General features: G+C 53.4%; 8 protein-coding genes across 8 annotated transcripts; 4 read left to right on the top strand and 4 right to left on the bottom strand.

The window, feature by feature from the left end:
- Nucleotides 1–594: 594 nt before the first annotated feature.
- On the bottom strand, nt 595–1,341 carry N7532_002092 (mediator of RNA polymerase II transcription subunit 31; the record flags this gene model as incomplete). The annotated part of the gene is made up of 1 exon (XM_056614586.1): nt 595–1,341. The coding sequence occupies one exon, from the start codon at nt 1,339–1,341 to the stop codon at nt 595–597; it is 747 nt and encodes a 248-aa protein (XP_056479627.1).
- Nucleotides 1,342–2,953: 1,612 nt separating this feature from the next.
- N7532_002091 (putative tannase) lies at nt 2,954–4,726 on the top strand (the record flags this gene model as incomplete). The annotated part of the gene is made up of 1 exon (XM_056614585.1): nt 2,954–4,726. One exon carries the CDS (start codon nt 2,954–2,956, stop codon nt 4,724–4,726), a length of 1,773 nt encoding a protein of 590 aa, XP_056479626.1.
- Nucleotides 4,727–5,061: 335 nt separating this feature from the next.
- Nucleotides 5,062–6,205, bottom strand: N7532_002090 (uncharacterized protein; the record flags this gene model as incomplete). The annotated part of the gene is made up of 3 exons (XM_056614584.1): nt 5,062–5,198; nt 5,612–5,975; nt 6,119–6,205. The coding sequence occupies 3 exons, from the start codon at nt 6,203–6,205 to the stop codon at nt 5,062–5,064; spliced, it is 588 nt and encodes a 195-aa protein (XP_056479625.1).
- Nucleotides 6,206–6,257: 52 nt separating this feature from the next.
- N7532_002089 (Pal1 family protein) lies at nt 6,258–8,089 on the top strand (the record flags this gene model as incomplete). Its single annotated transcript, XM_056614583.1, has 4 exons — nt 6,258–6,312; nt 6,477–6,712; nt 6,790–7,258; nt 7,314–8,089. 4 exons carry the CDS (start codon nt 6,258–6,260, stop codon nt 8,087–8,089), a joined length of 1,536 nt encoding a protein of 511 aa, XP_056479624.1.
- Nucleotides 8,090–9,834: 1,745 nt separating this feature from the next.
- Nucleotides 9,835–12,764, bottom strand: N7532_002088 (MCM DNA helicase complex subunit MCM2; the record flags this gene model as incomplete). The annotated part of the gene is made up of 5 exons (XM_056614582.1): nt 9,835–9,931; nt 9,997–10,166; nt 10,226–12,531; nt 12,591–12,700; nt 12,760–12,764. The coding sequence occupies 5 exons, from the start codon at nt 12,762–12,764 to the stop codon at nt 9,835–9,837; spliced, it is 2,688 nt and encodes an 895-aa protein (XP_056479623.1).
- Nucleotides 12,765–13,321: 557 nt separating this feature from the next.
- N7532_002087 (putative metaphase-anaphase transition protein (Mlo2)) lies at nt 13,322–15,129 on the top strand (the record flags this gene model as incomplete). Its single annotated transcript, XM_056614581.1, has 4 exons — nt 13,322–13,413; nt 13,477–13,546; nt 13,594–15,052; nt 15,122–15,129. The coding sequence occupies 4 exons, from the start codon at nt 13,322–13,324 to the stop codon at nt 15,127–15,129; spliced, it is 1,629 nt and encodes a 542-aa protein (XP_056479622.1).
- Nucleotides 15,130–15,527: 398 nt separating this feature from the next.
- Nucleotides 15,528–17,084, bottom strand: ssn3 (cyclin-dependent serine/threonine protein kinase SSN3; the record flags this gene model as incomplete). Its single annotated transcript, XM_056614580.1, has 3 exons — nt 15,528–16,596; nt 16,662–16,809; nt 17,030–17,084. 3 exons carry the CDS (start codon nt 17,082–17,084, stop codon nt 15,528–15,530), a joined length of 1,272 nt encoding a protein of 423 aa, XP_056479621.1.
- Nucleotides 17,085–17,398: 314 nt separating this feature from the next.
- Nucleotides 17,399–19,047, top strand: N7532_002085 (putative MFS glucose transporter; the record flags this gene model as incomplete). The annotated part of the gene is made up of 2 exons (XM_056614579.1): nt 17,399–17,617; nt 17,680–19,047. 2 exons carry the CDS (start codon nt 17,399–17,401, stop codon nt 19,045–19,047), a joined length of 1,587 nt encoding a protein of 528 aa, XP_056479620.1.
- Between the last annotated feature and the right edge of the window lie 65 nt (nt 19,048–19,112).

The raw sequence follows: 19,112 nt of genomic DNA, 5'->3' as shown, positions 1-19,112 counted from the left end.
GGGACTCGGTGGTGAGCGCAGGAGAACGTTCAGTGCAAGGCGGTGGCCATGGGAGGGCGAGCTGTCAATGGAAAACGGTTGGGTTTGGGGCCAGGGTGGACGAGAACGGGGCTGTCTGATGAGGTAGTCGGCGATCACCAGGGGGGTGGGGCTCCGGAAGCTGGCGCGCGCAAGTAACCCGGGGACAAATTGCTAGGAACAAGCGATGAAAGCAGAAGACGGCCCGCGCCTTTGAAGGATGAGTACCTGGGTAGAGTCGGCGGTGGATGGAGGAGGGGAAGGCTACTACTTGTGTGGGAGAAGCACAAAAAAAAAAAAAGGTTGGGGGAGCTCCTAGCCCATCGGACGCTGACGGTGGCAGGTCACGACGTTGCTTTTGCGCACACTACTCCAAAGTCGGGTTGCTACGAAGGACCCAGTCTGACTGGAAATTCGGGGCACTTGGGATTTGTGTGTTGGATTGGATACTAGCACTGCGTATTGGTTGTGGTCAATTGCCTCGGGGGAAAACTGGACGAATGCGGCCATCTCCCATGCACGCCCGTATTCATCCCAACAGGAACGCTTGGTCCTTCATGACCCCGCAAATGCCGTTCAAGGGACGAACCCGACAAGTGCAGGCGGCTTTGAACATGGTCCCTGGCACTGGGACCAGCCTCGTTCCTGCTGCTGTTCGATCGACAAACCCTCCGGCCGATCGGTCCAATGCCTCGGTCGCACATGAAGCACGCACCCCGCCGTGCTGGTTGTGTCAATGGGGAATGCCGAGTCGATGACGGTGCTCGTCGCCGTGCACGAGGTTGAGGCTTTTGTAAATCTTTCAATGCTCTGACCTCTGTTGGATGTGGTGTGGCTGCGGGATTTGCTGGGCCTCGGTGTCGCGCGCATGCGATCATGTCTTCGACCCATTTTTTTCTCCTGTTGCTCGATCTCCTGGCTGGTAGCATCGACTTCGGTCGCTGCAGCTTCAGCAGGATCGCTGGGCGCAATGAATCCCGCCAATCCCTCGATCACCTGAGGAAGAATGATCTCGCGGCGGAATTTGTCCTCCTGGAGCAGGCGAAGCGCGCGCAGGGTCGGGCCGGGGTGCGTCAGGAATTGAGAATACTCCGGGGTTTTCCAGTAGGAATAGAGGTAGGCTAGGTATGCGGCGAATGCCTGGGCATCGGGGGCAGAAGAGGATTCATCGTCGTCGTCGGCGCGCGAGATGCCCAGCAGGTTCGGGTAGTTGACGGCGAGGTGGGATAGGTAGTAGGGGTTAGCGAGCGAGGAGACGAACTCAAGCTCGAGAGTGAATCGAGGGTTGGTCAGCGTTGGGGGTGGCTGCGTCGTGGAATTCATGGTGAATGACACTTGGATGTTGGATGTGAGAAGGAGCTCAATGTGAGTGCAGAGGCGGGTGATGGTCGGGCGGGAGCGCCAAGGCCGAGGATGCGCCCGCTTTGTCCGGCAGTCCATACTTCGACTTGGCATTTCCATACGTACACGCATAATTAAATACAAGGACTTTTAGGGATAGAGAGGTCGATTATATCAAGGAATCAATTATCTTCAGAACTAGAGATCTTTCAGTCCTCATATCATTTTAATCACCGTGAAACCTGCATCATATGAAATCATGTACTCCCTTGAACTTTGGAAAGGATATACATGTACATTGTTTTGGAATCTACATATGCATCAGTTGTCTTGACATGTGCTATGTCCACTCCAACACTTGTGAGTCACCGAAATATGACTTTATATTCACAGTAGAGTTGCGCCGCAGACCAGCGCGTTGTGGTTTAGTACAAATTATGATGCTTCAATGTTGGTAACCTCAAGTATGATACCTCTCTCATATTACACGGTGCTGTGCATACACCCAGGCATTGCACTACCGACCTATACAGATTACTATTCAGCTGACCGTTCAGGAGACCCAATTGTTTGGGCGACTGGTTTTATGACTATTGGTCAGATTGAGGTACAAATCTTACCATTCAGACATCAGGCCCTGCTGAAATTGGAAAGTGAACTTTGGGCGTGACCGCTATAACTTTCCGTGCCTAGGTACCCATACCACATTGCAGTATCCATGGATAGGTGTACGCAGTGTGTAGTGATTGTTTTATTCCTTAGGACCAAGAGTACTCTAATATCTATTTCAATGCGAGTCCTTTCTCAATCCCTTCTGAACAAAGAGGGTTTGCTATGGGGGAATTTAAGTATATATGATACCGGTACTTCAGTGATGAGATCGCACTGCACAAAACTTCACAAATGTTGCTAGCATTGACTATTGATAGTGGGCTTATTCACAATAGCGTGGAGGACGAGCAATTTTGTTGTGATCCCCGCACTCTCGACGCGAAGCACCAGTGCCATGAGTACACTAGTGTAGTTGCTAGGCTACGGAAAAGTTTTTAGCAGCACCAATGACCACATTTCAATATCTACACCATCCTCTCGTCTTTGTCGAAGCCCCACGAATTTCCCCTGATGCCCGCACAGGCCATGACCCCTTTGTCATCTCGGGATGATGAATCTGGTAGTCTCCTCCGCAAACGATGAATCCACCATGGTTATCTCCGGCGTCGGCCTCGAACCCCAGTCCTGAAAAGTTATTTGGAGTCTACAGAAGCCAATGAATGGATTTGGAGTTCACGCACCTCCACAATGAGCTCCCCACCTTTCCTCCATCCATCTCAGCGAGACTTCGCTCCTCACGCTCATTGTGGATTTCCATTTTTCCGGGGTTCTGAGCGGCCCCAGGTATTCCCTGGATTTCCCCGGAGAAAGCCCTGGCGGCCCCTGGCACTCGGCCTGATGCACGCATTGGCACTTGCGGTTTTTGTCAACAAAGTGGGGTTTGCGGAAGCATCCACGAGGGGTATAAATATGCCTGAAAATCCCAGACGATCGACAAAGCAGACAGGAAGAAGAAAACAAAACCCAAACACTCTACTCGAGGATGCAACTCAACCCCTGGTGCCCTCGGGTTATGGCCCTGGCAGCGATTATATACGCCACTACCACAACGGCCACCTCACTGGAAGACGCCTGCACGGTCAATTATGTTCAATCCAAGCTCCCAGGATCCGATCTCGCACAAGGGATCACTATCGACCCATCCTCTGTCACCACGAACACCGTCTATAACGCATCTATAGGCACGGACGAGACCTTTTTCCCAGCAGCCACTTTCTCTTACTGCAATGTTACATTCGCATACTCTCATGATGGCCGCGGCGACCAAGTTCTCGTCAAATATTGGTTGCCAGATCCCGCCAAGTTTGAAAATCGTTACCTATCCACTGGCGGCGGAGGCTATGCGATCAATTCGGGGGAACAGTCTCTTCCGGGGGGCATTATGTACGGTGCTGTCGCAGGAGCCACCGATGGTGGATTTGGCAGCTTTACGACCCAGGCAGACGCCGCAATGCTTCTGGCCAATGGCACTATCGACTATGAAACATTATACATGTTTGGGTATAAGGGCATCTATGAGCTCAGCAAGATCGGAAAGCAGTTCACTCGCAATTTCTTCGACATGGCCGAGACTTCCAAGCTCTACTCCTACTACCAAGGCTGCTCTGAGGGTGGCCGTGAAGGCTGGAGCCAGATTCAGCGGTTTGGAGACGAGTGGGACGGTGCAGCTATTGGAGCACCTGCTTTCCGGTGGTCTTTCCAGCAGACCCAGCATCTCTATTCCAACATTGTCACACAGACCCTGGAATACTATCCACCCCCTTGTGAGATGGAGAAGATAGTCAACGAAACCATTTCCGCCTGCGACGCCCTCGATGGACTGAAGGACGGTGTTGTCTCTCGCTCCGACCTCTGTCAATTGCACTTTGATATCTCCTCGGTCATTGGCAAACCCTACTATTGCGCCGCCTCATCCAGTGGTGGTGGTTACGGAAGCCAACGAAAGAGACAGATGTCTTCGGCGGCGACCCCCGTACAGAACGGGACGGTCTCTAAAGAGGGGGTGGAGGTTGCGAAAGAAGTTATTCGTGGCCTTCGCGATTCGAAAGGTCGACAGGTGTACCTGTCATATCAAGTAGCCGCGAGTTTTGCCGATGTCACAACCCAATATAACTCGGCCACAGGGGAATGGGAGCTGGAGGTTGACGGTCTCGGGGCTGAACATATCGCCCTGCTCGTGGACAAGAACGGCACAGATCTCTCAACCCTCGACGGCGTGACCTACGACACCCTGAAGAACTGGATGATCAGTGGCATGCAGGAGTACGGCTCAACCTTGCAAACCAATTGGCCTGATCTGACCCCATTCCATGAAGCCGGGGGGAAGGTGATTCACTTCCATGGAGAAGCAGACAACAGTATCCCCGCTGCATCGTCCGTTCGATATTGGGAATCTGTGCGCAGCATCATGTACCCCGATTTGTCCTACAAGGAGGGTGCCGCCGCCCTCAAAGATTGGTATCAGTTGTACCTTGTCCCTGGGGCCGCACATTGTGGTACCAACGAGCTCATGCCCAACGGTCCTTTCCCGCAGACTAACCTGCAGGTTCTTATCAACTGGGTGGAGAAGGATGTGAAGCCGGTTACCCTCAATGCCACCGTTCTCCAGGGGGAGCATGTTGGTGAGAACCGCCAGATCTGCGGCTGGCCGCTCCGTCCGAAGTGGAAAGCTGGGAAGATGGAGTGCGAGTACGACCAGGAGTCGATCGACACCTGGCATTACGATTTGACCGGTGTGCCCGTGCCTGTCTACTAGGGTAGTGTGATGCATTATCGATGCATATGCAGTGGTAATTGTAATTGCAAGTCATCTCATGGCAGCGTGTGCGGCTTGATTTTCTTAGTATGTATGTACATAGTGTATTTGCTGACGCCAACACTTGGGATCTTCTTGCTGCAAATCTATAGCTATAATCAATCTGTTTTGACTGTAAATCGATCAGACCCTGGGATAAGTTCAATACATATTAATTATGGATACTCGAGTCTACCGGTCTCTCGGATGACAACCAGGAGATTAACTCTGTGCCACTCATGCTGCGGTGAATGTCTACGGCTATCTAGCCGGATGATTGCCGACCGCGGGCCCGATCATTCGGATGGCCTGCTGCCTGTGTAGATCGCACCCACCTCATCCACAATTGGGTAGACCAGCGCGGCAACATGCTGTCCGGTGAGCGCGTCCTCATCTGCAAGAGTCGTCTCGGCGGTAAACCTCGACCGTTCATCTGCATGGCCATGACGCATAGTTCACAAACTATTGGGAACCCAACTGGACACAATGACAATGCAGGTGTCCGATCGTATCGGAGAGAGATCACCTGCAGGACCAGGCGCCTGAATTCCATCGAGAGGGGAAGAAGCTCAGCCTTGAAATACGGAGAATGGAGTTCTCGGGCTGTGATCTGAGTGCCAGAGGGCGCTATTATTGAACTCAAGCGGCTGGAACGTGTCAAGCAAAGCAGTTGTCATCAGGGGGATCCTGCCAAGGAGAGACGATAGGCCGCTAAGCAGATCGTCCTGTCAACCGTCGACATCAAATCTTAGGGGCCGTGCGAGATCGCGCAATTGAGACCGCAGGACACTCGCGTGTGCCAGCCACGGCGAATCCACATTCCGCCAGGCCAGAGATGACATCAACCGGTGGACGCCAGGAATGCGGACGTCATTCCGAACGGCTGGGGCTTCGCATCTTTGGGGGCGAGCAGATCGAGGAGGAATCCATGGGAAGTTGGGGGAGGTTTCCAGGGCCCCTCGAGGTCAACGTGCTCTCCAGGGGAAGAGGAAGAATAATCAAAATGCCGGAAGTCAAGCCCACCGCGTGTGGAGCCCTGTCGATCGAGGGTGTGCCCCTGGATTCTGACCCTAAATCGAGTCTGGGGGAGATTCTGCAGCACTAGCATTAGCATGCCTGCAGGGAAGGAAAGCAGAGCAGTCACGAGTAATGTGCGAGCCGAATGAGAGCGTAAGCTCATAGAGTCGTAGGAGGAGTTGAGGTGGAGAGCCTAGGCAGTCGCAGTTCCTTGTGAAGACGACGAGGAAGGCGGTCCTGGCCGATCGCCTCTCTTTACGTACCCCGTTGATCCCGTCCTCCCCTTTGCCCCCCCCCTTCTGCACTTCTCTTCCCTCTGCTCCATCTTCTGCTCACCTCTGCCCACCTCTCGCTGAACTTTTGTTCCTTCACTCTCACACGCGCCGTTTCATCGGCGCCTCCGTCGTTCGACTCGTGCGACATCTTCGATTGACGCAACACTCTCCACCCGTCCCCCGTTTCATCTCTCGCCATCATGAATGCCCCTCCAGCGCTTGGGTACCCGCCCGGCGTGTCGCTGGCAGCACCAGGTGCGTATTTCGTTGGCTCTGGGCAAGATCTGGCCCGTCTATTCGCTTAACCCCCCCCTGAGACGTTCTTTTTTCGCGGTGGCATTTAAATGGCGCCAGATCCTCCGAACTCCCTTTAAAACTTGTTCTTGACAGGAAACTGACGTGAAACTACTGCTCCATAGACCAGGTATCTCCAACAGCTGCGAGCTTTGGCTCAAATAACCCCTTTCGAAACCGTGCCCTGTCTCCATCTGGTGGCTCGACCACCAGCTCGCGCCCGGAACGGCCCCGGTCGACAAATCCATTCCTCGACGACACCGAGGCGCTGTCGCCGCAATCCGCCCCTGGAATGACAACCGGCGCCACCATGTTCTCTCCAACGGAGAAGGACGTCACAAGCAACACCCGCGATCTTTTTGTACGTAACTCCTCGGCGGTTACTTGCGAACTGCGCATGGGAAGAGCTGGGCGAGCCGATTGCTAACGTGACTGCAGGAAAACCTCTCGCTGAACCCGAAGCCCAGTCCTCCACCCGTCGCTTCTCCCGAGACAAAGGGCTTCCGACCACCCCCCAGTAGCGCTTCTCGTGATCCCAGATGCCCGCCCGGTCGCCCACGACCGCCACGGGAGCCCAGAGAGCGCCCGTCGGGGCGCCCTGTAGAGTCGCGACCGAAAGACCCGAAGGATCCGTTTGACATCTTTGCCGATCCTCCGAGCCTGTCAAAGGCGGCCACAGTAGGTCCCCGCGAAAAGGCCTCGCGCCGACCCCGTCGAAACTCCGAATCTTCGGTCATGGAGCGGGCCTCCAAGTTGTTTGACGACGATGACGACCGCCGCCGAAGGGAACGTCGCCATCGCGACCGCGATGGTCGCCCTCGCGATGGCAAGTCGCGCTCGACTCGCAAGGATCGCCGGCTGGACATCATTGACAAACTGGATGTGACGAGCATCTACGGCACTGGAAGTGAGTAACGATAATTGCCTGCAGCCCACTTTGAAGATATGCTAATGCATAATAGTGTTTCACCATGACGGACCTTTCGACGCCTGCAATCCGCACCGCAATCGCAAGGGCTCGCGCATTGCGCCCATGCAAGCCTTCCCTAAGAATTCTACGAACATGGCTTTGGGTGGCTCGGGCCCCAACAACTCCAACATTGATTTGAATTTGTTTCATGGCAGAATGGAGGAGGGCTACAATGATTTCTCAACCTCTGGAGCTCACCGCAACAACACCGAAACTGTCAATTTTGATCCCCGGTCTCTCGTGGATCCCATTCATGGGTCCGAGAGCGCGGGCCTTGGTACGAGCACTTTCCTGGATGGTGCCCCCGCCAGTCGCTCGGCGATGGCCCGCCGGCGGAGTGAAAACGAGCAGGGTCTTGGGTCCGGTGGAGGCCTCCAGCGGAAGAAGAGTCTGGCTCAGCGTTTGCGGGGGAAGAGTGGTACTGGTCGGATGATGTCTCCCACGGAGCAGACCTTCCCAGCGGCGGCACCAGCGCCGATGGGTTCAAGTCACTCCGCTTCTTCTCGTGGAAATGAAACCAACCCATTCTTCCAGGACTATAATGAGGAATACGACAAGAAGGCGACGCGCATTCAGGAGACGCGTCTTGAGGGCGGGGCCGGCCGTATGCGTTCCTCGAGCAGCCCCAAACAACCGACAGGCCTGGAGCGCAAATCCACCAACGACAGAGCGTCGGACGAGAATAAGCTCAACGCAGGCGGCGGTGGATTCCTCAATCGCATGAAGAGTTTGCGCAAGCCGCGACCCGAGCGTCGCACAAGTGATTAGGTCACGACATGAAAGGAAAAGAGGAGAGGGGAAGAGAGAAGAGTTGGTGGATGATTCCAACCTTGCATTTTTGCATTCTGCTGCCAGACTGACAATACCCCCGGTCTGGTGGTATCCGTGTTCCCCTTGCATGGGGAACAATGATTTTTCTTTGTAATACCCAACATTTGGGGCGCCGCTAGCATCTGGCGCCCGACATGGCGTTGCTCTACTGGAGTCGGTTGACCGATTTTAATTCTTGAACCACGATTGCTCTGGCGTGCAGTTGTAGTATTCATGCCCATTAGTCTCGCTTCTTGTACTTTTTATTTGCCGCTTTGCTCCAGAAATATATCTTCGGATTCCATAGGTCCTCTCGGTCTTGATTTCCCCAGTCATTTTTCTATCGTATCAAGTGAGGCTAGGGGCCGCTAAATAGTCCGTGATATAGTGATGATTGGGCACATCACAATACGGCAAATCGTATTATATGCTCTCATACAACAGGAGAGCCAACAAATTGTCCATCTAGTATCTCATATAAGACACGGCGCTAGCGCTACCATAGCCTTGCCGTCTTCTTGGAATTTGAGCTGCAATAATTGGTCTCAGCATCTGCTAGCCCCAGGCAAAAGTCTAGCATGGCTTCATATATCGCCAGCGCGGCGACTGAGTCGAACACACCCTATAAACCGTGCTGCTATACGCTTCAGGCACCTGACACTTGTGAATTATTTAAATCTCTCATTTCCCGGGTATTCTCTCATTCTTTTTCGATCTGGCAATTCCGGACGAGGGCAAGGTCAGTTGGGCATCTTTCTGACTTCAGTCAATCAGAATACCAAAATATAAAAACGCCGAAACCATGCCCAACTTATTCTAAATCCTACCTTGTCGCCCTCATTACCTTTAAGGGGACGAGCCAGCCAAGCCGCCAGCTCGTTTTCGTCCTCACTCATCCCACCACAGACGATCCTGAGAAAGGACATGGTGACATCTACGAGTTCGTTACTGAAACCAATGTCTTAGGCTTAACCCGAGTTACCTATCAACGAGCGTCGCAGACTAACCCGTGGGACCTCGAAGACTTCAAAGGGGCTAATTTCCTATGGAAAACCTCTATCGGAAACTAGCACGCCTCTTGCATTGAGGCTCCTAAGAAACACTGTAAAGTGCTCCCTTCAAATTTGAATATCGACTCGGAGTCAACTAGGTCGCCCTATTCTATCGATATTGGTCACCTCAAAATCCGGTGTCTTCCCCAACGGATTCCATCCACACCTATGCGACTCTTTCCGACTCTACTATGATTGTTCAGTCACTAGGCGGGATTTTGGATATTTTAGATAAAACAATTCGGGTATTGAAGATACAGAAGGTGTTGTGGTCGAATTTTTCGAAACCGAAATGTGATGGAATGAAGACTGTCTCGAGGTTAGCACCCTGAGACGCGGGTAGACAACACGGGAATCACATCTGGGCCCTACCTTCCAGCGAGCCTTGTGATACAGTGATTGTTATTATTAGTCCTACAACAAGTGGTCTAAAATATGCCAGAACTTGGGTACTTGGGGGGAGAGGGAAGATACAGTCAAGCTTGATGGGGTTTCGCAGAAGTACTCTCAAGAATGCAAGTCTGAAAAATAATCATGTTCATTCATTAAATCATGGCCCAACCAGCGAGGCCCCCACCAAACGCCGTACACACCGCATGCAAATAATGTGGTATTTTACTCGAAAAGAAAGCACGAAATCGACTCATGTAACTAGTGCGCGGCGGATGCACCCCGGGCCGTATGGGGATTGGACACAGGGATACCAGCGCGGCGCTTCGATTGCGCCTTGGGTCTGGCTAGTGTGTATCTAAGGAGGGAGATGTTAGCATGGACGAGAAGTGCAAGATTTTGAGCTCGAGATTGACAACGTACTTGGCAAAGGCGCGAGACAGGGCCTTCTTGCAGCTGACCTTCTGGCTGCCGACGAATGAGTCTACAGTGACCGCGATGGCACGGTCAATGTCCTGGGAGGAACAGTACTCCGACAGACGCATCTTGCAGAAAGCTTCCGCGATACGCATGATAGCTTCGAGATGACGGACCTGTGTTAATCAATAGTTAGTATCGCAGTCACCCATAGGTCAAAGGGTGATTGGCTTACGGTAATGGGATAGGCACCAGTTGCCAAAGACTCGCGACGCATGTCTGCGAAGAGGCGAGCAATCTTATCCTGGTCGATTTGATACAACTTGGGGTGGCACCGCTCACGGGCATAAAGAATATACTTGCGCAGCAGCTCTTGAGGAATCTCGCCCTCTTTCTCTTCCTCGGAGCGCTTTTGTTCTGCAGCTCGCTTGGCGGTTTCATCCTGGCTGAGAGGCAGACGGCGGCCCTCCTTGTCGATACGATAGCCCTCGGCGTCGATGCGGTTGTTGTCGGCGTCGACGAGTTCACCGGCATCATTGCGCAGTGGGCGGGCCGGGTTGGCACGGTGGTGGGATTCGATGACAAAGTTGGCCAGGCGCTCGTCCTCACTGGGCTCAACCAGATCACGCACCACACATAAGATATCGAAACGTGACAGAATAGGCTCAGTCAAGTCGACGTTCTGTGCGAAAGGCCTGGTGCTGTTGTAGCGACCACCGTTGGGATTGGCAGCGGCGACAACAGAGCAGCGGGCTTGCAGGGTAGTCACAATACCAGCCTTTGAAATAGAGATAGTCTGCTGTTCCATGGCCTCGTGAATAGACGTCCGATCCTGATCATTCATCTTATCAAACTCATCGATCAAACAGGTGCCACGGTCAGCCAGCACCAAGGCACCACCCTCCAGAGTCCATTCGCTAGTCAAAGGGTCTCGGCGAACACTGGCAGTCAAACCAACAGCACTGGCACCCTGGCCAGTGGCAAAGACAGCTCGATGAGCAGTCTTCTCGACATATTTGAGGACCTGCGATTTGGCAGTACCGGGGTCACCAAGAAGCAAGACGTTGATATCGCCACGAATGGACATTTTGCCTTGCGCTTGCTTGCTGACACCGCCAAAGAGAGAAAGCGCCACAGCTGTCTTGACATCAGTGTGGCCGTAGATACTGGGAGCAATGGAGCGGACAATCTTGTCCACAATATCAGGGTCGCGAGAAAGGGCACGGATCTCACGCTCGTCCTCTTCAGTCATATTGAAACCAGCAAGTTGGTCATGCGACTTCACGACATGGTTGGCCTCGATAATGGTTGCGAATACAGGGAATCCGTTCTTGTTGTTCAGTTGTGCGTCATAGCTGTTGCGGTAGATACCAGTAATCTCAATCTCGTCACCAGGCTTCGCGGTATCGATCAGATCGGCCAGAAGGACAACCTCGCGCTGGCGAGGCAGACGACCGGCAGGAACAGACCCAGGAGACTCTTGAAGAGTCAACTTTTGGTAGTTGCGGTACACAGTCTTTTCGGAGTTCACGGTAAACGGACCGCGAGACTGACAGTTCTGACAGAACGAAATCTTGACTTCCGCACTAGCTTCTTGCTGGAAGGGGCCCAGAGTAATACCACACTTCTGACAAAGAAACATGACATATTTCAGCTGGGGGAACACACCGGTGCGGCGAGTGACCACACCACTGACCCGGACCAGGCAGTTGAGGTGCGATTGACGCAGTTGACGAAGTGTGTAGATGATAGGCACGTCGGTGATGCGGACGTGGATCTCGTTGTGAATATCATGGTATTGAGGGTAATGGAAGAGGGTCACGTCAAGCGCAACCTGATCAAAGACCTTCAGGACCTCGGTGGGCTCGTTGGCGAGGAAGTATGACAGAGCGGCCTTGGTCTCACTCAGGTGGGCATAGGACACTTCCAGGGAAGCAGAGTTAATCTCACCAAGTGTCTTGATTCGGTTACCGTAGACCGATTGGCCGCTAGGGTCAATAAACTCTGTCAGGAAAGCCTTGAACTCGCGGTAGATGGAGCGGAGAACCTGGGGCTGGGTAACCCAGTCGGTAATGTTGGCGGCCTTGACATCAGCCAATTCCTCCAGGGACAACTCCTCCATGCCTTCATCAGCCATATCAATGTCTTCTCGCTCCTCATCATAATGGTGTCGGCGGCGGCGGGGCTGACGCGATAGATCCATATCAAGGTCATCATCGTCTTGCAAGAAAGCCGCTGGCATGCGACGTCGGCGAGCAAGCTCTTGATCTCTTTTGTTCAACCGAGCATCTAGCTGGCGACGAGTAGCTGCGTCGATTTCTTCATGGTCCCCGTCATCATCGATATACCCCTCATTGGCGTATTGATCTTCCTCTCCGTCACGATAATCCCGTTCGAAGTTGTCGCCGAAAAGATCAATTCCATCTTCATCTTCAGCCAATTCATCTACGTCGTCAATGTCGGGGATGAGTTCGGCCTCTTCGTCGTCATCCCCATCTTCGTCGAAGGGCATTGGGGGAGGAGACGAGCCAAGTGCGGTCGCTATTTACCATGTCAGATTTTGCTGACCCTGCAATCCCAGGGATAGGGTGTATACATACGACTGGAAGGCGGCAAGGGTGCGGGCGACGATATTTCTTCTTCTCTCTCGCGCTTGCGAGTGTTCGATCTCGGTCCGCGGTTTGCGGCCGAGTCGCTAGGACGGAGGGGGCTGCAGGGCATTAGTTGGGCACAACAAAAAATAGAACAGACGAATTAGGGGACACATACTCCATCGTATATGCGTAGCTCAATCGTCCTGTTTGGGGAGGATGGTGATTGAGTTAAAAAGTTGGGGGGAGATGTAATGGGAGATGGTATTTTTCTTGACGGCCCCGAAGCGTGGTGAGGAGGAAGGGGCTGCAATGGTTCGCGCGCGTCGACACGTCGAGACGCGGATGACATAATCTTACTTCGACGCGTTTCAATTAAACCCCAACCGGGACATCACGTGGAACCAGCAGCGCGACATGGTACTCTACACTTCCAGGTACCTTCGGCATGATTCCTAGTAAGGCGCATATTCGAAACAGCAAGACTAATCAGTGAAGGGATACAACAAAAGGGTCGACCGCGCACTGACTTCATTTGCATATCCCCTTGCATAATTCCTTCGCCTCCCCCGCCAGTGTCAGTGAGGACTGCAAACTGAACAAACACCGTACTCGCGCATCGCGTTCCGACCTGTCGCTGCGCCATCTGGGGAAGACCCATCCCTCGAGTGTTCCATCTTACTATTGCTTTGCTCTGGAATTTAGATCCAGTCATCGGATCCCAGTTTGCGAATTCCGGAATGGACTTGACACAATCCGCCCCCGGTCAAGCCAAGCCTGCTGAAGGCCGACGTGAGAGCTTCAGTTCTCAGAATTCCCAGACAGCTAAAGAGTACGTCCCCCCATCACAGCAGATCTTATTGAGAGACTTCGGTCATATTCTGATTGTGTTCAGGTTCATCGAATCGCAAATCCGCCTCGAAGCTGATGCACGCGAGGTGCTGCCTTATGTGAATTTAAACCGGGTAACATACCCATCATCATAGCTACGCTAACAGTGATCGATACTTAGTCCTTTGACTCCTGCACCTACGATCTTGGACCATTGCGCCAGAATCTCTTTGCTTGCTTGACATGCAATCCTGTTCCGGAACACGACGATGACCCGTACACCCCCGCTGCGGTTTGCTATTCATGCTCCATCGCCTGTCATGGTGAGCACGCCCTAGTGGAGCTCTTCAACAAACGCGGCTTCGTCTGTGATTGCGGTACCACTCGAATGCCCGCCACATCTCTGTGCTCTTTGCGCGAAGACCCCAAGACTGGCCGCAAGGGTGTTCATTCGCAAGAAGCGTCGACCGGCAACAAATATAACCACAATTTCCGAAACCAATTCTGCGGCTGCGGCGAGAAGTATGATCCCCATCAGGAAAAAGGCACGATGTTTCAATGTCTGGGTCTAGGCACAGTTGAAACCGGGGGATGTGGCGAGGACTGGTGGCACCCGGAGTGCCTCATCGGTCTTCCGAGAGATTGGCATAGCGTCGACAGAAATACGAATAAAACGAAGCCGCCTAACGCGGGAGGTGATGATTCCCAGGAAGGAGACGCGGAGGAAGATGAAACCCCTCTACCGCCGGGATTCCCTGGTGAAGATGATTTCTGGCAACTGATTTGCTTCAAGTGCCTTGATTCCAACCCATGGCTTAAGCAGTATGCAGGATCACCAGGATTTCTCCCTCCTGTATACCAGAAGGGCGGTCTGAACAAGAAACTGGCCGATAAAAATATTCCGCAAGAGACTTATGAGCAGAAAAAGCCCGAGGAAAAGAAGGACCAAACTGAGAATCCGAAGAAGAGGAAAGCAGAGGATGACGAGCCATCTGAAGAAACGCCATCGACGAAGCGAACAAAGGAAGAAGGAAAAGGAGAAGTGGACTCGGCGCAAGATACCAACCTGTCTGAACTTGCTGCGCCCGAAAAAGAGCCCGCCTCCGAACCAAAACAGGACATTACATCTACGACTGAGGTCACCAAGCCCAAGCATGCTTCGCTTCCTGATGCCGCGCCTATCGATTCGTTCTCGCTGTTCGTTAAAGAAGACTTTTACGACCATCTCTGCCGCTGCGCAGAATGCTTTCCCAAACTTGCTCCCTTCCCTCAGCTTCGGGAAGAAGAAGATACTTACGAACCTCCACTTTCCGATGACGGTGAAGAAGATGGAGCAGTGAGTACCGGTACCGGTAGTCTTCTTGAGCGTGGTGAGGCAGCTCTCAGCAACGTCGACCGCGTGCGAGCCATCGAAGGTGCCATGATCTATAACCACCTCCGCGATAAGGTCAAGGACTTCCTTAAGCCATTTGCGGAGAGCGGGCAGGCGGTTAGTGCCGAGGATATCAAGGGCTACTTTGAGAAGCTCCGTGGTGATGGGCAGGGAATCCAAGATGCGGCAGGGCAGGCAGAGGCCATGGGTAGTGGTGGTGGTGGTGGAGGCGACGATGCTGGCAGTGATAACCGACGCGAGCAGAATGGTAAATTCACAAATCCTTTTGATTCCCTTTTGACTTTTCATGTTGCTAACCTGACGCTATGTGCTGCAGGATACTGATACGAATTCTCGTTTCTTTATTAATTTTTGTACGACTATCGTTAGTATATCTTGGAGCTGGACTACGACTCGTTATGGGAATGGTGCAGGTACGGAATAGGTTGGAAATCGGTCGGTCGTTGCTTCTTTGCTTCTTCCAGGGTGAGGATGGAAACTAAAGGATCCAACCACTGGTTTACGGCGTACTCTATCACGATATGAAATGAAATTCATTCACTGGCCCTATGTTGGTTTGATAATACATACATTTGAAAGGTATCAGTGTGGGGAATCGGAACAGACCAAACACAACGCCACCGCAAAATAACGACAAGAAATCCAAGTCTTCGCTGCCAAGTCCGATATGCGCGCCGAAAAAAGTATAGAAAGAAAGAAAAAGAAACTAATGAGCCACTAAATCATTCCTTAAGCCGCTTTGAGGCCCTCAATAGACTGTCATCTGGGAGACCGCTTCGCTTGGTTCCTGGGAGACTACCAGTGCGAATATCGTTGTCGTCTTGGGTGACACGGCGGTGTGGGTACTTGCTTTCAATCCCATCAAAACAATTGCCACTGATAGGTCCGCCGTTCGTAAAATATGGATGCTCAAGGGCTTCCTGGGCTGTGATTCGCTTCGTGGGATCGTACTCCAGCATGCGAGAAAGCAGGTCAAACCCGTCCGCACCGGGAGTGCCCGCACTTGAGTTGGATGAGTACCCGCCATTCTTGAGGCAGCTTTGATACCACCCCTCCAGATTAGATCCACGGTGAAAATGCGGAGGTTGTCGGTGGAGAACCATGGATTGTAGTTGGGTGTATTCAGGCATAGAGACGAGACCCGGCCAGTGCTCCTTGCGTGGAAGCCCAAGGATCTCGACGATTTTCATCATCTGGTTGCGCTGGAAAGGAACCGTCTTTTTACTGTCCATCTTGGCCTCTTCGCCTTTGAAGATTGGGCGGAGAGAGAGAAGCTCGGCGAAGATGCATCCCACAGCCCACATATCGACGGCAGGCGTATAATGTCGACTTCCAAGGAGAAGCTCTGGGGCACGATACCAGATCGTAACGACTACCTTGTCTCCAGAAAAAAGCGAGTTGAGGGGTTTATAGAAAAGGCGGGCGAGTCCTAGGTCACCGATGCGAATGGCGCCACTAGATGTGACGAGAATGTTGGCCGGCTTCAGATCGCGGTGCAGGACCCAATTAGTGTGCAAATAGAGCAGCCCATTGAGCAACTGGAAGAGAATCGACCGAACCATGCCGGCAGGAATCGCATGTCGTTGAGGCTGAGTGTGATGATGTATTATCTGAAGGAGGTCGTGTTCCGTATACTCGAATACCATGAAGATACATTTGTCCTCGAGGATGATTTCTTCCAGCTGGACGACGTTGGCATGCGAGAGCTCAGTGCACAGTGACATCTCTCGGATGGCTGACTGCGAAAGGCCAGTGTACTGGATCGACTCGCCTTCCTTATCGGGCTTAAACCTGCAAGCAGATTCTTTAGGGCCAGTTCAAAATGAAGTGGTACATATCGAGGGGGACGGGCATACTTCTTAATCGCGAATTCCCCCTGCTTGCCATTCTTGCCGATGGCCTTGTATACCCGGCCGTAGGTGCCACTGCTAATGAATCCCACAATGTGGTAGTTGTCTCGCACTCGGACTTTGGTGGTATACCCCGGCGTTCTGCGGGCCTCATCTGTTGGGGCAACGAGTCAGCTCTGTGGTCCACAGTCATTACGCCGCTGTGCGGAGAGAACAGCGGAGACAAATCAACGGATCCAAGTGTTTTTCGAAGAAAAAGCCCACGAAGTATATGAAGCTCACAACCAGAGATGCACGCCAGCCCTCGAGAACAACAGAACAACGCAACCAGGACATGGGAGCACAGCGGGCGCCGTTGCGGGGAAAAAGATTACCACGAGGATAGAAGCCTCCCGCAGCATTGACGAACGGAAATCCCTTTCCAAACATGGCGGGAGGAGATCAAGGATGCAAAGGGCAAAGATCCAAGAAGAAATAATTACCGTCAACCGTCTGCAGACGCTTCAGACTTTGACCCACAGTCCGTCGGGCAGAGAGCGATCCGGAGGAAGGCGGGTTCGTCAGACTCATTGGACCGTCACTCCATGGAAGGATCTGAGTCAGCTGGTTCAGCAGGAAAGAGGAGCCGGTGGAGAGAAGTGGAGAGGCGGAGAGGCGGAGAAGCAGGCGCGATGGGCTCACGGCGCTGCGGCTGTTTTGCTGGGTGGTTGCTGTGTTAAGAGACGGGGCGGGAAAAGCTGCCCATGATTGCTGGGGCTTGGCTGGCAATCGAGCGGGCCGCGCTTATCGCGATCCGAGGGGGAGTGCACGTCATCTTGACTGCCAGCGTCAAACCTCGCGCTCTCTGCTTCACCATCGACCTTGCAGCCATGGCCGAGCCCACCAAATCACCGGTCACGCCATATCTGGTCTTTCTGGTTTTCATTGTCACGTTGGGTCCACTCCAATTTGGATATCATCTGGTACGTCTAGCCAGGATGCGCAAGCTCCGGTGCCAATCCCGCTAACAATTTGCGTTGATTAGGCCGAGCTTAATGCTCCTCAGGCCGTCGTCACTTGCGAAAAGAGGTCCATTCACTCATCAGCGTCCACGCGCCATGGATTACCACAATGCCTTCCCATGAACTCGTCCCAGTTCGGCCTGGTCTCGTCGATCTACACGCTCGGAGGTTTCGTAGGAGCCTTGCTGGCAGGACCGGTGTCGACCAAATACGGACGTCGGATTGCCCTTCAAACAACGACTATTTTCTTCATCCTCGGTCCGGTGGCTGAGACCCTGGCCCCCTCGATCTCTCTTCTTGCATTGGGCAGGTTCCTATCAGGAGTCGGGTCAGGCGCTGCCATTGTGGTAGGCCCGATATACGTCTCTGAGATCGCGCCGCCTCAATCCCGCGGATTTTTCGGGGCGTTTACACAGGTCATGACTAATGTGGGTATTTTGCTCACACAGACCTTGGGTTACTTCTGGAGCCATGACGGCCACTGGCGATTGATCCTTGCGGTGGCCGGTTTACTAGGGGCCCTGGAGCTCCTGGGTCTGTTCATGATCCCTGAAAGTCCGACATGGCTTGCGGAGCACCGCCAGCCGGGCCCGGCCCGCAAGATCCTCCAGCGTATCCGGGGCCGGAATGCAGACATTGAAGCCGAGATCAAGGGCTGGAAGACAGCCGGCGCTCCTCCCACATCCGGCGAGGAGGAATCCTTGCTCGCTCCGTCGCCAGCGACGCAGGATGATAAACCGGCTGCAGTCACAATGATGGAGGCCGTCCGAGACCCACACTATCGACCCGCCATCATTGCCGTTGTCGGTGTCATGGTTGCCCAGCAATTCACGGGCATCAACAGTATCATCATGTACAGTGTTTCGCTATTGCAAAGCATTCTGCCCACGACCGCGGCACTGCTGACCATTTTAATATCTGCTATCAATCTCATCATGACCCTCGCGTGCTCGCCATTGCCGGATCGGATCGGCCGGAAGACTTGTCTGCTGTGCAGCATTTCGGGCATGGGTTGCAGTTCTGTCCTCCTGGCCCTGGGTATCTACTTCAACCAGAAGATCGCGTCTGCCATCGCGGCCCTCCTCTTCGTGGCCTCCTTCGCGGTAGGACTCGGCCCCGTTCCCTTCATTCTGGCCTCCGAGCTCGTCGGTCCCGAGGCAGTGGGCGCAGCGCAGAGCTGGGCCCTCGCGGCCAACTGGACGGCGACTTTTGTGGTTGCGCAGTTTTTCCCTGTCTTGAACGAGGTCCTCGGAGGTCGTGGCAAAGTGTACTGGGTCTTTGCAGCCATGGCCGGGCTCATGAGCGTCTTCATCTACCGCCGCGTGCCAGAAACCAAGGGCAAGACCGATGCCGACGAGGTTTGGGGTCGCGTGGACCGGCGCCAGGACTAAAGCACTATTGTTTTCCGTGGATTTGTTGCAATGTGTCTCCTCGGTCCCAGATACCCCAGGACGAA

The sequence above is a fragment of the Penicillium argentinense genome (assembly GCF_028826775.1).
Source record: "Penicillium argentinense strain IBT 30761 chromosome Unknown utg000002l_segment0_segment0, whole genome shotgun sequence".
NCBI classification, from domain to species: Eukaryota; Fungi; Ascomycota; class Eurotiomycetes; order Eurotiales; family Aspergillaceae; genus Penicillium; species Penicillium argentinense.
The sequence above is the reverse complement of the archived record's forward strand: the minus strand, read 5'-3'. Positions and strand labels throughout refer to the sequence as shown.